Here is an 18,980-nt window from a genome sequence, read left to right as displayed (position 1 = left end):
TGTCATCACCAGCATTGTTATTCAAGTAGCTGGAGCTGCGTAACTTAGGTCAACTTAACCCCGTAGTGTAGACCTGCCCTATGAACTACACTGCTTTGCTCTTTGCACTGGCTCCCCACTCAACACACAGTGCAAGTTCAAGGTAAACTGTCCTGATCTTCAAAGACCTCCATGAGATTGCCCATATCTACCTAAGAGATAATCTTTCCTTCTGTGACCATGACCTCATACAGCAGTTACATTCTACTGAAGTAATGAGGGAGGCTTTTCAACATGGAAGACATAACATTCATTAGACCATGGAACTCTACCCAAAACCTTCATCCATCTAGCCAAAATACATCAGTTAAAATAATCTCTTTTTCACTATGTCATCCCCCTCTTCCAGTCCTTCACTGTCTCACTGTGATTTGCACATAAAATTCAGATTCTTCTTCTTCCCTTTTTGGGTGTTTTAACCAGATCCACCCAGATCTTATCCCTCTACATTAGTGATACTCAGACCGCCATGGTTCTGGAGCCAAATTAGCCAACAACATTACCCAAAAGAGTCACAGTAGTGTGAATTAATTGTTTTATTTAGTATAGTACTTTATATTCATATTTAAACAGTGACAGGGGAAATATTTAGTTTATATATTATGTAATATATATATTATTCTCACAGTAAAATGGCTGACCAAGTATTATTATTTTATTAACTATAATTGGTAAATAACATAGTAAAAGCATCCTGATCGGTTAATAATTAAATCCCACAGTGTTTTAATATTGTATGCTGCAAATAGCCGCAGGAGACACATTAAAGAGCCACTTGCAACTTGCGAGCCTCAGACTGAGTATCACTGCTCTACATCTTCTGCTCCTTACCTCACTCCCCCACCTTCCATTCTGCCAACTCTTCTAGTTTTCTTTCTTCCTTTGTCTCCTCCTCAAACTCTTGCCCTTGGGTCTCTTTTCATGCTGCTCTAACACCTAAAATGATAAATCCATCTCTCCTTTGGTGTGCTAAGCACTTTCACTTCTCTTCCTCAAATTCATACTCAAAAGCTAATTCTTTTGCCTTCCTTTCCACTGGTGACTTCTACTCGTATGATTTTTACACTTCCTTTCTTGCTCGGCTTCAATCTCTATTTCAAAATATCAGAAAGAATAAAATTTTCTCACAATATCTTCACTCACACTTTATTCATTTAATCTCTTCTCATTCCTCTCCTTGTATTTTCCTTTGTCAGTTATCTTTAGTATTCTATTGTACATTTCTCTAGTTCAGAGACCGATCCTGCAAAGAATTATAATTGTGCATATAGTTTCTCTCATACTGATTCTTGATGAAGGCATGCAACTGTAACTACTTAAGGATTGGGGTCATTATTATGACAATTCTTTGGAGTAAGGGCCATGCCTCTCAATCATTACAGCACCATGCAAAATTATGATGCTGTATAAATTCATATTAATAATTATACAATGTTTACAGAATGAACCAGTCATAACTTACAGAGACAAAGAGTTGGAAGTTGAGCTTTCAAAATAAAAATTACTCTCTATCCCTCTCCTGAGAGTTGCTAAGCATTCCAAACAAGATAAAATCTTGTTTTCCCTTGGCTTTCATGACTCTCTCCTCTTTGGCTCTCCTTCTACAGCTCTAATCACTCCTTCAGCATGCTCTTCTGAGGATCCTGCTCATCTCGCATCTAACTTTCTGTGGGGCTTCAGCAGGGCTCTCTCTTCGGTCCCCTCCTCTTCTCCCACTATATCCAGAAACAAGGTGATCTCATCCCAAATAAATGTAATTATCTGTATGCTGAAGAATCAGAGACCTACCTCTCTACTCCAGACCTGTCCACTTCTTTCCCAACTAAAATCTCAGCCTCTCTCTGATTCTTCACGTGGTTGTCTAGCTGTCAGGTCAAGTTCAACATGGCTAAAACAGAGCTCGTAATGCTTCCCTCCAACCGCTGCCCCATACCACCTACTTTCTCAATGATTGTGGACAACACCACCGCCTTCTTTCTGCCTGTCCCTCAGATCCTGGATGTCATCTTTGACTCAAATCTCAATCTGGGTCTTCACATACAGGCTACTTCTAAATCTTGCAGATTCTTTCTGCATAACATCACTAAGATATGGGCTTTCATATCCATCCACAGAGCTAACACTCTTGTCCAGGCTTTCATCATATCACTTTTCAATTTCTGCAACATCCTTTTATTGGTCTTGACAAATGTCATCTTTCCCTGCTCATATCCATTCAGAATGCTGCTGAAAAGACAGTATTGCTAGATCCTCCCCCCCACCCCCGTTTGAATCCCACCACTGGATCCCCCTTCTTTGTTTCATCAAACATAATAGGCTGCTTAGCTTCACATTCAAGGCACTTTAAGGTCTACCCCACCATACCTATAATCTCTCATTCGCTATCATAGTGTTGACATGCACGTAGGTTTTGCCCATGACAACAGTCTCCATCACTTGTGTTACATTTTCAAATAAGCCTCTTCATGCTCTCTACTCTGCTGCCCCACACACTTGGGAGAAACCCCCTGTAAACATCTACAAACCTACATCATTATCATCCTTCAAACTCTCCTCTGCCATGATGCCTACAAAAAACTTGACTAGGGTTATGTTGCTGGTTTGCTGACGCTACTGCCTACCATACTGGCCAATACAGTCTCATTGATTCTTCCTATTCTCCCATATATCTGAATTCAACTGTTGTCTCTTGTCTTATACTTAGACTGTAAGCTATTTGGGTGCAGAGATCTTTTTATTCTATGTTTATACAGGGCCTAGTACAATGGGGTCATGTTCCTGGTCCTGGACTATGGCTCCTGGGCACTATAATAATACAAAAAATAAACAATCATAATAAATGGGTCAGCAGAGGAGAAATTGTGACCACCAACTGGGACAAATTATATAGGGGATGGGAAAACTGGGGCACAATGACTACCAACATTGTTAGACTATCTTACTTCACAAAACTTCACTTATATGCTCACTTTGCTTGTAAAATTTAACATACCATATTAAAAAGTTCTTAGAAAATATAATTATTTACAGTACACAGTTTATAAAGGGTCCACTATGTTAGTCTTGCAAAATATCTTCAAAGAAAACTTGACATGTTGTTCTTTCAAAATCGTATCTATAGCACCAGTGTCAAACTAGGAAATATTTTTACATATATATTTCAACATATTGGTCTTTTAAAATAAATAAAGACCAATTTGATAAATATTTTAATTATCTTAGTCAAACCAATCAACTCTTTTGGTCCTCCTCTGATAACTGATCCACATTTGTTCTTCCTACAGCACACATCTAGCTGAAGTATTATTTCCAAAAAATATCCTAAGTCTAGCTGAAAGCAACTTCAAGAGTTCCTTGTTCCTCAGTGACAAACACTGCAACAATCACCTCTCACATCCATTATTTTAGCTCATTAGTTTATTCCTATCAACACATTCTGTAGCTTTTTCAATATATAAGATACCCTCCAAGTCCAAAACAAAGAAAGTGGGCAATAGCTTCTGCACAAAATGTTTCCATCTGTGTTTCAGTTCCTGAAGGTAGTCCCAATATACAAAATTTCTAGCTTGAGACCAATTTTCTTCAGGCTTTTATTTTATATTCATAGTAAATGTGATGCTCAACTATCTCCTAAACACCACTAGTTTTCAGTCACTATCTCTACATCTACATATTGTTCAACATATTCATCTAGATCAGGGGTCGGCAACCTTTCAGAAGTGGTGTGCCGAGTCTTCACTTATTCACTTTAATTTAAGGTTTCGCGTGCCGGTAATACATTTTAACGTTTTTTTAGAAGGTCTCTCTCTATAAGTCTATATTATATAACTAAACTATTATTGTATGTAAAGTAAACAAGGTTTTCAAAATATTTAAGAAGCTTAGTTTAAAATTAAATTAAAATGCTGATCTTACACTGCCGGCCCACTCAGCCCGCTGCTGGCCTGGGGTTCCGTTCACCTAGTTTGGCAGCGGGCTGAGCGGGGCCTGCGGGACCCCGGCTGGCAAGGGACTGGGTGTGTGTGGGGGGGGTGCAGGGGTCAGGGCAGAGGGCTGGGTGTGTTTTGGGGGGGTTCCGGGGTCAGGGCAGAGGGCTGGGGTGCTCGGCTCATGGGGGTGCTCACAGCAGGGGGCTGGAGAGCATATGCACCGTCCCCTCCCCTTTCCCCAGGGCCCCATTCCCAACTCTTCTCTGCCTCCTCCCTGGAGCAGCGAGCACGCTGCGGCTCTGCTCCGCTCCGCGTCCCTGGGCGATCAGCTGATCGGCAGCAGAGAGAGGGAGGAGGGGGAGGGGCAGGAAAGCACCACGCTGTGGGAAGAAGCGGGGGAGGGGCTGCCGGCATGACCAGGCTTCTGCCTCCTGCCCCCGCTGGAGAAATCGGTGAGGGGGGGCTGAATGGGGCCAAGACCCCGGCAGGCAGCGGCGTGCCATCAAAAATCGGCTCGTGGGCCGTCTTTGGCACGCGTGCCGCAGGTTGCCGACCCCTGATCTAGATTATCTTTATTTCTTGAAAGCCAGGTTTCAATTTTACTTTCTGTGGCCACACTAGTGTGCAACAGTTTGTTCTGTTATGTAATAATACTCAGCACTTATATAGTGCTTTACATTTTAAAATACTGTACAAGCATTAACTAATCCACACAATACCCCTGTGAACTAGATAAGTATTACTTTTTCCTATTTTACAGATGAAGAACAGACAGTTTAAGTGATCTGTCCTAGGCCACACATAAATCAGGACAGCTGGGATTATAAAGCAGTTCCTAGTTCCCCATCCTGTTGTCAGTCTACTGGACCATACTGATTCCTATTATAGATAGAAGATAGGGATCTTCCATTACTCAAAGGAAGGGCCTTTCTTATGTTTGAGTTTGTTAGTTATGAAGCCTCAGTTTCATGGCACAATGGTGGGTGCATGTAACCCTGAAGCAGAGCACAGGATTTTGTGCTTTAGACTTGGCCTTATACATTTTTAAAGTCTTTGTACAGGCCATGATATATTTGAATTTTAAAATCCTCCAGATTTAAATAGAAACAATCCATTTAAAGAGTTGCAGCCCCTTATTAAATGAGCATTAGCAGAAAACATGTCCTTAAAGTGAGGCTTCATAGCCTTCTCCTCCTCCTGTTCTGTGGTTTAAGCTCCTCTATGGTTTGAAGAAGGATTGAACTAGAAGTTGTCCAACTTTGTCACATTCAGTCATTTTAGGGAAGGCTGACGTGGCTTTCAGGTGAACTCTAATATTCTTTGCATGTCTTTGGGCTAGTCTACACTGGCAACACTAAAGCGCTGCCGCGGCAGTGCTTTAACGTGCTTTTGTGTGGTCACAGCTCTAAAAAAACCACCTCAATGAGGGGCGTTTGGTGCAGCTCCCAGCGCTGAGGCACTGTTTACACTGGTGCTTTACAGTGCTGCAACTTGCTCTGCTCAAGGGTGTTTTTTCACACCCCTGAGCGAGAAAGTTGCAGCGCTGTTAATTGCCAGTGTAGACAAGTCCTGAGTTAAACAACTCAGTAAAGATAGTTTAGCGTTCTAGACAAGGTGGAATTTCTAGGACTGGTTTCTAGAATTGAGAAAAGGAAAAAAAAAGTTGCTACAACCAAAAAACATTATTTGTAGATTTCTTCTGCATAATCTGTGAATATTTACAGAAACCAATGGCTAACTGAGGTTTCTTTATGTTTAGTTCTCAGCCTTTAGTCATATCAGTTTGAATAGACTTTATGAGTACAAATTCCTTAGCTGGCCTAGTTTATAGTTAGGCTTGGCAGAATTTGATTTGTATTTGTTTATAATTTTGACAGATAAAAATCAATGTTTGTTTTTAAGCTTTTTTTTCTATTTGACTGATTTAAATTTTCACAGCTGCACAAAATTAAGGTCAGAGTCAGGCAATAATCCTTTAATAATAATAGATGCGGAGATTCAAAAAGTTAAAGCTTTATAACCATTAAAAACACAAATTGTCTACATCATGTGAAAATATACAAAAATAAAACATGTAAGTTTTCAAACAGCATTTTTCTTATTTTACCTTTTTGTAATATTTTTTGTTGATTTGTTTGTTTATAGTGAAATCAACATTTACCAATAAAAATCTAATCTTTCCAAGCCTACTATTCTAGTATGAAATGCCCTTTTAAAGATACTTCCTCTGTTTAGTCTTACCAACTCTGATTTAAGGGGAGAAAAATTACAATTTAGCAGGAGAATGCATTTTATCATGTTGAAATAAAGCCCTCTGAAGACCATTTTTACAAGACACAACAACATACTAATACCAAACTGGCATGAATTCTCATCTGTGCATTTTGGTTTCAATGGGTTAATTAACTTGGCTGGATACAAATTGTAATTATCTGTGTTCGATGTTAATGTCCTAGGAGTGTTGTCTATAAGGATTTGGGGAACCACAGACATTATTTTGGTTACTACTGGATTCTGTCTGTTACTTTGGAATTTAAATGGCTGCAGGAGATAAGAATAGTGAGAACAGGTTGATCTACTTTGAAAGGTTAAATTATGTGAAACAGGACAGAGCAGAAATGGATTAGAGCTATATCAACTGGTCTGCCTTGCTTTTTTCTGCCTTGCTCTTGGTGGTCTTTGTGAACACATAAAACCCTTCTACAAATAGATTTAGGTACATTTGCTTAATGCTGAAGGAAAATTTAAGAAAGTCAGCCACGAGTCTCCTCTTGAGACATTGGTTTGGATGTGTAACCACAGTGTATAACTTCCTGTACAACTGATATTTAGTGGTTTAGATCCCTTCATCATATATAGTTAATGTGACTTACTCCATGAACAAATAATTTATCATGTCACACACATAACATATACAATAAATACATGCCAACATTACTGAGGAACGTACACAGTAAATATATGCTAATGTTACTGAGATTGGAGTTAAGGGTTGTTTTTTTTTGCAATTTGATGAGTGTATTATATTTCTTAATATGTTGGAGATGGAAGAGAGTGCAGAGAATAGTTAATGTGATGAGTGGGTGTTAAAGCACAATAAAGAAGGTTCCTTTAACTTGTTACTTCCTTGCTTTTAAAAGTTTGTGTGGGTGGATTTGGCACTTAAGAAACCTTAACTGGTTTATAACTAAAATTAAAACTGGTATTAATTCAACAGACTATTATTGGTCACTGAGATTAAATGAGATCTGTAGCTTTGAAAAACTACCTACCGTACTAGATGCTTTTCAAAACTCTCCTCTAGTCAACCAAACATTTTTTAGGGTTGTAATCTTCAAAGAGAACGAAGATTCCTTTTGGGTTTAAACCTTTTATGTGATTGGTAAATTTTCTCCTTATCTAAGCAATTACAATAAATCTGTAAAATTTGCCTCTTAGGTCCATCTACTAATATAACGGCATCCATACTAGGGAGATGCACCAATTTAACTACACCTCTACCCCGATATAACGCGACCCGATATAACATGAATTCGGATATAACGCAGTAAAGCAGCGCTCCAGGGGGGCGGGGCTGCGCACTCCGGCGGATCAAAACATGTTTGATATAACGCGGTTTCACCTATAATGCGGTAAGTTTTTTTGGGTCCTGAAGACAGCGTTATAGAGGTGTATATTGATTTCTAAACAAATAGAGTCAAATTGGTACAAAAACTGTGTGTAGACAACTCCTTAGACAACTTCCTCACTGATATCTGGAAAGTCTGACTTTATCAAGCACTGATTGGAAAGAACCTTTCCTCCTTGCTCTCTTCCTCTTTACATTGGTTAAAATGCTTAGGCCATGGTCCTATGAGAAGCTGAATGCCTCCTGGGAGTTGATGCCCAATTTTAGGGCCCTTAAGATCGCACTGAATCAGTTCCTTATACAACAACAATAAATGAGGAAGTGATAGGGGTCATCAAATAAACAGGTGAAATATTTTTTTAAAAAGCAGCAGCTAAAAAATGTTCTGTAATTCTGCAATACACAGGGAGATCTAAACAGACAGACAGATGCACAAACCAACAGTTAAAAGTAAAACATCAATATTGTTATGCTAATAAAGAAAAACAAGGGACAGTTTTCTTCCATAACATTACCCACCTTCTTATGCTCCTTTCCCCAAAAAATGGTGGACGAGTAAATGTCAACTGTTTTGTTTTATACAGTATACTTTCACATACCCCAGATGAAACGATAAAGGTGTTGATCCTGAAGATCCTACTTATTCTTGTACAGGAAATGGAAAGCTTTTATTTTATTTATTTATCAGAGGCAATATTTTTCTCTCTTTTAACACTGATAATGAACAAATTCAGCCTTTTCTCTTATCTGCCTGGTCTTATCTTATTACAAACAATGATTTTTGAAAAACACTGTATAATACTGCAATCTAAGACATCGGTCAATTTTGATTGACACAAATATTTGTATTAAAGGTTACATACTGCAATTTACAATTGGGTACTATCACAATACTGTATGTTAATGTAATCAGTATTTTCATTTCATGAATTCATTTGCAGCATCACACTGCAAGGGTATTCTTACATATATTGGAAGCACAATTACTAAGCAGTTCAAGAGTTCTTTAAGTAGAATTTTCCTTTTTATTCAACAGATTTTAACACCATAAACCACTTCTAGGTTGTTGGGTTTTTGGGGGTTTCTGGGTTTTTTTCCTGGAGGGGGTGGTGCTTGTGATTTAATTTCCCAACTTTTAAAGTATTCAGACACTTGGAATATCAAACATACTGAATTAATCCACAAATATTTACATGAAAAACAATTTAATTTCTTTCTATAGTAACTATCACAGGGACTATTGTCATGAAAATTTCCCCATTTTAAGAAATTAATGCGATTACTGATAAAGGGAGGAAATTAAATTATATCATCACAAACACGTAAAGGGTATAATCCCATATCCACAAAAAGGAATCTTTATTCCCTCTTTGAATTCTGAAACAATACAGACATGCCTTAAGGAGAACAGAAATATTATGAAGTACCTTAAGCAAGATAATTGTAAGAAAAAGAACTACTATTGCATTATTGTTGTGCTAAACTGTGACATACTTAAAAAGCTAATTTCTTTTATTATAATGGAATTTGGTATATGTGTATCTTTAATCTACTTCACTTTTTTCTTCTCATTTATATACATGAGCAAGTGTGTAAGGTGGTTACCATTACCTGTATTAGATTTTATACACTACTATATTTCATTACATTTTAATTTAAAAAATAATTTTAAAATATACTTGTCTTTTACAAACTTTATTAGATCTTTGGCGGATCAAAGTAAGTTCGATATAACGCAGTTTCACCTATAACGCGGTAAGATTTTTTGGGTCCCGAGGACAGCATTATATTGGGGTAGAGGTGTACTACAAAAAAATCCTAGTGTTTGGAAATATGAGTATGTAATTGACAGTCTCATAAAGTATAAGTCCTAGAAGAAAAGAATCATCAATAGAAATCCCCACATTTTAATCACAAGAGATTTCAGCTTGAATCTCTCCTATACTGTTGCCCATTTGACCTTAATTCTAACTCAGCAAAGCACTGAAAGCATGTGCTAGCCTTAAGCACATGCTTTATTGAATTGGGACTTTACTGTTACTGCCCATCATTTTTGAGACAGCAAGAGTTTGATCCCTTGAAACAGCTTTTCCTCTTTTCCCATGGGGATGGACCTAGTCTTGATAAATGTTGTGTTCAAAACAAAAAAAAGGGGTATTGGAATCCAACAATGAAGCACCAATATAATGATAATGCCAATATTTATCACACTGTAAATTATGAAGCCACTTTTATAACATACAAAAATCCCATTGAAATCAATGAGACCTAGCCTATTAAAACAATTGCACTGCAATATGTAAAGTATATTTTACAAAATATTTTCTGAAGTAACACTTTTTCATGTTTATAAGTGTCACCAGTGGTTAGTTCACATTTTATACCAATAGCCTGCAATTAGTTTATGTATCTAAGATAACATTTTTTAAAAAGTAGAAAAGCTAAAACAGGGAAATGATTTACAATTCTATTTTTAGTTGCTTTATCTTACTAGAAAATGGTTGAAGGAATTTCATAAGTCTGTGTTTCCATGTATTTAATTTTCATGGGTGATTATATCAACTGAAAAGAATTCCTATTTTTGAGTCATGTATGTTAATAAGATTCTTATACAGACACTGTACTTAGTATTTGAAATGAAAGTTTTTAGTTAATATCAGTGTTTTGGAGCCTCCCACTGGCAACCATCATACGGACAAAAAGTGATATTTGAGACATTGTCAGAATGGAGTACTTATATCTAGAGATCCTTCACTATTTTGCTTCAAAAGAACTTAAAACTTCTGAGTTCATATCCTAATGCAATTTAAAAGATCAGAAAAAAAAAATCCCACATCTACTAGTGCATGTGTTCTTGCAGAGTACTTGGTGTTATCAGACATCTACTATGCAAAGGTCAAGTGAGTTTCACTGAGTTTAGTGGTGACAAAAATATCCTGCAACACTGGTAAGATATAACAGAAAAGGAAACGGGATCTCAGATCTAGCAGAAGTCACATTAAGTAACATAGGTTATGGTGAAGAAGAAGGAAGTTTTCACTGATATGTGGAAACTGTTGCTATGTGATCCCCAGAGAAAGGATAAAGAAATAAAACAACTGGAATACAAATTACCTTTTTTTGTTAAAACTCTTCATAAAGAATTTTTTTAAAATAAGATAACAAGAAATGTATTTTCATACATGCATGCCTACTATTTATAAACAAATTAAATCACACAGAGAGGGGGAGCCTCTGTGGTTTTCCACTACAGGCAGGAACATGGATAACTAACCAGGGCAAATGAAAGTACACCTCTACCTCGATATAACGCTGTCCTCGGGAGCCAAAAAATCTTACCGCATTATAGGTGAAACCGTGTTATACTGAACTTTCTTTGATCCACCGAGTGCGCTTTACCGCGTTATATCCGAATTCGAGTTATATCAGGTCGCGTTATATCGAGCGGTGTACTGAAAAGTACTGGTGTCTGAATGTCTTTTCATTACAAGGCAGATTACAAAACTTTCTGAAGTAAAACTGATATAAAACATAATTCAAATGCTAATCTGAAAAATATATTAGTAGCTCATAGCTAAAAAGTGCCAATTTTAAAATTGAAGTTTACTTTTTTCCTTCTTTGACATCTACACTGATATTTCAGGCTCATATTGTAACACGGCAAGTTAAACTAAAGATAAATTGTGGTGTGAAGAACACTTGCTGGTGGTCCAGAAAGTTGGCTGATCACATAGCTGACTGTCCCCCTTTCCAAACTCTTCTAAAGACACATAGGCTCTTTAAAGCAAAGAGTCTGGTGACAAGTAAAACTATCTGGAGACAATGAACTGCCAATCAGCCGCCTTTACTAGGGGCTGCTGCTACATAAAAGGAGGAAAGAAACAGGAGCATACAGTGGTACTTGATCTGCTTGCCCCCAATGGAAGTGTAGTGTTCCCAGGAGAATGGAGCAAAAGGAACTGAGCAGCATGTCCAGAGAAGGAAAAGAGAAGAAAACCATGTGCCAGGGAAGAACATGCAGAGGGACGCAAGCAGCACACGTGAGAGAGACAGATTAAATGAAGAGCAAAAGTAGCGTGTGATTCACTTTTTTCAAAAAGAATAAAGCATTTGCATATTAAAGTTAAAAGAAATAAATATTTTCTTATTATTACTATTTCATGTAAGCAATTGCGGTAATTTACAGAGAGGATATGTAAGGGTGAGCTGAAAAACAGGTGGTCAACATGATCACAAATGGAAAATGTGGTGTCCAAGAGACTGACTGTAGACACAGTCCTCACTATGAAAGTTTTGTGAACACGTGATTTTAACAGAATTGATGTGTTTGTTTTTATAGGTTTAACTTTATACCTGAACAACATCTGATTGATCATCTCCTTGTGTTGGCTTACTAATGTAAACACCAACAACTGGATTTTGGTATAAGTTTAAATTGTTACAAAATTGTTTATTTTAGAGTGCCTAAAGTTTTGATAAGTGCTTAAAAAAACAAAACAAAAAACCATGTTTCCCACTCTTACCTGATATCTTATGGAACTGTGCTGCATAGATAATTATTTCCAAACCAGATTTTCATAAGTCAGTTCATCAAACCAAATACTGCAAAAGCTACTTAAACTTTTTTTTAATCATATTACCAGACCTATATATCTTTAAAAGAAATGCAATGTCAAAGGATACTTAAAAATTGTGTCCTCTAGTTTTACATATTTTTAGTATGGAGCTAATAATTTTGACTCTTAAAATAATAATTGTTTATAAATATACATACGTTTTTTCCTGTGCTCAACCAGGCCAATGGCCTGCTTAGCTGAGCATTTGGAAAACCAGTTGTCCCCAAGCAGAACAGTGACCTCATTGGTATGGACAAGTTTTCCTGGCATGAAGGCAAGGGGACCAAAAGGTACCTGTCAAAGTCAGAAAGCAAACAGCTAAAAACCACTATTAAAAATTAAATTAGAGGTCATTAATGACCACTTAGCCAAACAAATAAATTAAAATTCAACCAGGGTTAGAAGGACTCAAAACTCTATAGCACAGTTATTTAATGACAAACACATGATAAACATTCAAACTACCAGATCTGAATCCCAACCACAGTTTGAATTTAATATTGTACTTGTAATAAACAGAACAGGTTAATATTTAACCGGAAAACCGTTCTGAGGCATAAAACTTAAGTACTAATGGATGCAGACAGGAAAACAAAAAAGTCATACTATATTACTACTTAGGTTTTTAAAATAAAAATATTGTATCTCGTTTAGATGATTGTAAACTATTTATTATACATAAATGTTTTCACTTCCCAGTTAAGTATAACATTGCTCAGATTTATAACAAAAATATTATCTAAAGGAACAGTCAACTCAAATATCAATTGTTTTATTTAGTTGTGTTACTAGCACCTATTTAGGAACCCCAATTTTTCCCCAAATCAAATTTGTCTCCAGCCTAAGATTGTTGCTACCTGCCAATACTCCTGTAGAGTAGGAGAGTTTGTTTACTAATCCACACACTTCCTGTTCTCATTCACCAACATGAGGGTACATCATCCTCAGTCAATGTTCTGAAAGCCATATATGTCTTCCTCCAATAACTCATAGGAACGGCAAGCAATAAATTGTTTAAAATCTGAGTATTGGCAATAAGAGTAAATAATTAGTGGTAAATAAATTATATTGCTTAAGACACGTTTCTTAAAAGTGTTTATCCCGTTTTCTTAAAGTTTACAGTAGACATGTCACTATGTTTATGATCCTTCCACTCACCCCACAGACCAGCTCACTTTACACACAAGCCACAGGCAGACCCCACACCACTCACTTCAGCTAGGCCCATTCAGGCCTTATGAGCACTAGACCCTCCCCCACACTAACCCTATCCCTGATGTACTAGTTGCCCACCCACTAGCCTCATCTCCCATATCTGGTTCTCATTCAGGCTTCAACTTCAAAGGGGGACGGTTGCACGTGTTAGCCATCAGCTGTGATCCAGCTGAAGAGAAGCGGAAGGGGAAACAAGTCCAGCAGCTACTGCCTAGCTCAGCTTGTAGTCAAGTAACTCTCCACCACAGGAGAAAGCGTTGTCACCCTGCAACCTTGGACCAGCTCTTCCTCACTTCAGAGACACTTCCTGGATCAATGTCTTCCCTCACTTCTTGAGGGCAGGAACAGCACCCCTTAATCCCTCATATTCTAGTGCAGGGCATCTGGACCATATATTCTCTCCCTCTCATGACAGATCCTCTTCTCCAGAAGGAAAAGCCAGTAGGTGGCAATGCCATATTGGAGAGTGGGGGTTAGGAGGGGTGGGAGACCATCTTGAGGAAAGATTCTGTGGAGGATACTCCTCTTAAAAGATGTACTCTCCCAGGCTGAAATTACAAAGGCCTTCAAAACAACAGCTTGCAACACTTACACACACCCAAAAGCAGCATTGTGTATAAAATTAAAAATATAGGCAGATAGCTGGCTACGGGACAGGGATTGTTAATATACATTTAAAATTGCAAATATGAGTTGACACTGTCACTTTAAAACAAAAACTACATCCAGATGAGTCTGGTGGTTTTTGCAGTGTTTTGCATACCCATTTTGCTCTCAAGTATAAGATAACAGCAAACTCTCCACATTTTGTGTGTGTGTGTGCATGTGCGTGTATATACACACATATACACATATATATATACACACACACACCCCTTCCCAGTAAAGTTAATGCTGTGGATAGGTACTGAACTGGTAACACCAGTCTTTTCTTTATCCACAAAACAGGCAGTATACGCCTGTTCTACCAAGGTAGCTCATCAATGCCCTACAGTTCCCAAAACCTGTGTGAAAACAGAGTTCAGCATTCATGCTCACTTTAGCCTTTGACCTCCCTTGTTGAGAATGACAACCTGAATGCCAGTGAGCAGCAAGTGAGATGTATCTAGAAGTGGACTGAAACTATCTGTTTGTTTCATATTCTGATATGTCACCTAACCAGCAGATGGTTACTAATTTTATTTAGTAGTTCTGAAGTGATGCCTAAGAGATAAATGATTCTGTATCCCATTACCAATTCACTGAGCAATGCAGTCCCTTTCGAAGTGTATTCTGAATTAGGCAAAAAATAGCCTCAAACAAGGAAATAGTAACTTTGTAAAGTCAGGAACTTGAATTCTGGTGGATGTTCAAGGCTAAAGTACTTTTGATAGGAATGACTCAAAACACAAGAACTCACTATATGAATGTGAAGATCATTAAAACAAAAATTAGCACCACCTTTTTATATAAAAATCAATGTCGCAGAGTTTAATTCCGTGAATCAGGAAATATTATGGCCTGTTTCTTCTATGGCTAACAGGAAACGACTAAGTACCATATTTCAGTCATAATTACAGTTTTTGGTATAATAGATTTGCATACCAAATATGCAATATTTTGTGTTAACATTTATGTCATCAGTTCTCAATTGTCAGTAACATTATAATTTATTATGGATTTGAAAAAAGAGAGAGAGAAAAAGAAGCAAAGGTTTAACTATTACTATAATTAATATATCATTACTAAGTACTATATGGTAAACCTGAATAATATACCTCACTGCCAGTGCAGTAACCTCAGATACTAAAACCATTAGTCAATTATTTTGAATAAACTATACTGTACATACCATGATATCATAAGACAGTTTATCAGGCAACGTATTGAGACGTTCTTGAAGAGCCTCATAATCATTCTCCACCTTCCTCCTGTTGACAAATTCAAGTGAGTTTAATTATTTCTAAATGTAAAATAGTTAAGTTAATGGTTTTCTGCTGATGCATTTTCAGTGCTCCATGGAAAGATATGGGAGGGAGAACTGTTTTTATTCATAAATGTATACATTTTATATCATGGAAGATTAATTTTTTTTACTTTAACATTTTTAACAATTTATTTAAAAACTCTTGTGATGGCCCAGTTATAGACATCATTCATCTTTTTGAATTGCAAGTTCCTTGGGGAAAAAATAGTGCTTTCCTCTGTATTTTGTAGGTCTCACAGCACACTGCATGGGTTCAACAATTAAATCACCATCATAGTTTAGAAGACAAATTGGAATTCCAGCTTATATTTTAGAAGAGGCAGAATCTTCAAAACCTTATTTGCAATGAACAATCAGTGTGGGCTTTAAAAAAGGGGGCAATACTCTTTAAAGTTAAATCTGATTTTTAGCTGAATTTTCTCTCCCGATGGACAGTCAACATTCCTGAAAGATGATGATTTGACCATAGGGTTATTGTAGCTTCTTGACCTATCAACAAGGAGTGTAGATGTGAAACACTACTCTAGTTCTCCTGACCAAGAAAAAATTACTAATGCTCAATTGTTGAATGTTTACATATTGCTCTACTCTTCTTTTGGGCATTTTAGAACATTCTGCATAGAAATTTTCTTTCCCATAGAACGTATTCCTCAGAATTTTTGTACACGACTTTTCCCGTCAACTTGGATGAGCATTTTCAATACCTATTTCTACTACATAGCAACTCATGAACAAATTTGTGATCTTGCAAGTGTCTTGAATAGGACAACAAACTCCCCATCTTAAACAACAAGGATGTTTATGGGCAAGTGCAGTAAGAAAGTCAGTGGCAGAAGGGATCTCAGTAATTTACATTGCAAAGCAGGATAATTTCAAACATACGCCCCCAAAATATATGTTTCCTACTCATGAGCAGCATATCCAATAGCACCTATCAAGATTGAGTTCACACAACCATGCACCAGCAGAAAAAGAGATACAGAAAAACATTCCCATAAACTTAAAAGCTGTAAGCCAAAGTGATTCAATTAACAGTAGTCTTTTGGCCATGAGAATTCCAACCCTGCATGCTCTGGAGCTCTGACCACGCTGGTACTTTCTGCAGCAACCTGGGCAGCTGGTGGCATAGCACAGTAGGGTAGCAGGCAGTAGATCAGGCATGACACGGATCCACATGCAGAAGGTCCCCATAGAGGGTGTGCAAGGGCCCCAGCTGTTACTACTACCCTTACTTGTGATAATGAATGGTTGATAGCTGCTCTGCACCAAGTTTCCAAATTGTTCAGGTTGGTTCCTTCCACCAATTTGTCAGATTTCCATCACAAAATCAATTTACTTAGGATAGGCCAGTGAGGTGCGGAAGTGGTATTTGGTCCATTTCAAGAAAGGTCACTGAGACAAAGTTGGGAAAGGGGCCAAAGAAATTAGAAATGTCTTGGTGAATCTGGCCAAACAATCCCAATAGTGTATACTGTGAAAAGATAAGGAACTCTGAGTTTGGGAGAAACAGTTACCTAAGGAATTTTGTCTTGTTTGCTAGCAGTAAAAATACAAACAAACAAAAAGAAACCAGTCCTCTTCTGAAAGAATATTGAAACTGGTGTGCTGGAAAAAAGATTTTTTTTAAAGTAAATTATCAGCTAACACGTGCATTGCATTATCAGGCATATACATTTGAGGGTAGAGGATATTCTTCACTTCTGCCCCAATACAGCACCTCATGTAATCTTTGTACAGGGTGAACCTCTCTAATCCGGCACTCCCTGGTCCAGCAACATCCATGGTTCAGCATAGGTGCCGACTCCATAGGTACTCTGGGGCTGGAGCACACACAGGGAAAAATTAGTGGGTGCGGAGCATCCACCGGCACCAAGCTCTCCTAGCTGCCCTCCTCCCCCGCGCCTCTTGTGCACCGGCAGCCCCACGCTTACCAACACTTCCTCCTCCGTCCCAGCGCTTCTGGAGCACCACGAACACCTGATTTGCGGCGTTCAAACTGCAGGAAGGAGGGGGAGGAACTGGGGCTGGCGGCTGGGACCTGGGGCTGGCATCGGAACCTCCGGGCAGGCTGCAGCACCCCCAGCAACCCTACTTCCTGCATCTATGGAGATCCACTGGCACTCTGCATTGACCTCCCGTGGTTTGGCAAATTCTCTGGAGTACTGGTCAGGTCCCGAGGGTGCCAAACTAGAGAGGTTCAACCTGTATTTAATCTTGGGATAGAAGCCAGCATCGTGGATATGAACTGAAAATGCTGACCAAAAGATGCAAATTCTGATGGTTTTCTGAGGATGTTCAAGTAGGCATCCTGTACATTTGTTTACTAGAAGTAGATATCTAGCTTAACCGGGTGGATGAAGAAACTGCAATATGAACATCTTAAAAAAACAACAGCCAACTATTACTGACTTTCTTCAATTCCCAAATAAAGTAGAATCTCTGATCATTTTGGGACCATGAAAAAAGTTGCAATAATCCCACAATTTTTTGTCTCATTTAATTTCTGGAAGATTACTGTTACAGTGGTCACTAGTAGAAACACCCAACTTTATCACCCTGCAGTATTCAAGAACTCAACAAGGTATCTGCAGTACTTTGTATTTTCAAAGTACATGTCTAAGATGCTGAATTGTGTCCCATGGACTTAGGCTCCAAAGTCACTGAGACACTTTTGAAAAATTTACCCCCTGTGATTAAAGCACAAAATAACGTTTGAAGACTTGGGTCCTACTCAAGTTCTGCTGCACACTTCCTGACACACTCAGACAAGCCCCCTTGCACTTTAGTTTCTTCACCTGTAAAATGAGGATAATATTCACCTTCTCCACAGGGCTGTTGTAAGGTAAATTCATTAACATTTACGAAGTACAGTGAGAGTCTTGGAAGAGAAGCAATATGATGAAAACTTATTGTTAATAGAAGAAGAAAAAAGTCTTAAGCTCCATTCTCTGTCCCCAACGATATTCCTATTTTTATGGAAAATTGGCAACGATGTAGTCATACCAAATTTATATCCCCCAAACAAATGGGAACAATTTGTTTCAGCTTGCTACTATGAGAAGAAAATCTAGCTGGAGGTGTGGGGGATGGAGGTCAAGGGAAAACAGATCAATTCATTCTTCTAAATAGGTTTTTTGGAACAGGAATCCTTAAGACACATCGCTGAAGATCTGCCATCTTTCTAGCAGTTTTGGTCCCCTGAATTAGAGCCAGAAGTTTTTACTTTCCTTCTTTTTTTATATAACCATCTAATTAGGAATCTGGAAATGAAGGCTCGATAAAGATCTTTAACATTGCACCATTTCCAGCTTTTTGTTAAAGGGACTCTACAGTTACCAGTGGTCATCTCAGTTGGAGTTTGAAAGCTTAATACGTTTATCTTGATGCAACCTTGTATGTTTTGATATCTGATTAAATATTTGAAAACTTTTCCCACAGATGATCAGCTGGATATGTAGTGTGAGGTCAACACTTGCTGTTGAAGGACTGGCCAAAAGGGCGACAAGCTTTAAGACTGAGTGCTAACATGTAACAGAAGAACTTTTAAGTATTTTTGTGTGGTTTAGGAAAAACATCAAGATATAGAC

General features: G+C 37.9%; 1 protein-coding gene across 6 annotated transcripts in view; it reads right to left on the bottom strand.

Moving 5' to 3' along the window:
* Window positions 1-18,980, bottom strand: part of URI1 (URI1 prefoldin like chaperone) — an 89,418-nt gene that overhangs the window by 18,726 nt on the left and 51,712 nt on the right. For all 6 annotated transcript variants that reach the window (XR_010592564.1, XM_065567114.1, XM_065567113.1 and 3 more), the window contains 2 exons: window positions 15,259-15,337; window positions 12,371-12,506 (listed from right to left, as the gene is read on the bottom strand). Coding sequence is in view for 5 of the 6 variants with exons in the window: in XM_065567114.1 (XP_065423186.1) it covers window positions 12,371-12,506; window positions 15,259-15,337 (215 nt within the window). In the remaining variant the exon portion in view is untranslated. The remainder of the gene's footprint in view (window positions 1-12,370; window positions 12,507-15,258; window positions 15,338-18,980) is intronic.

Source organism: Chrysemys picta, chromosome 14 (genome assembly GCF_011386835.1).
Source record: "Chrysemys picta bellii isolate R12L10 chromosome 14, ASM1138683v2, whole genome shotgun sequence".
Classification (NCBI taxonomy): domain Eukaryota; kingdom Metazoa; phylum Chordata; order Testudines; family Emydidae; genus Chrysemys; species Chrysemys picta.
This window is presented reverse-complemented; position numbering and strand designations above follow the sequence as displayed.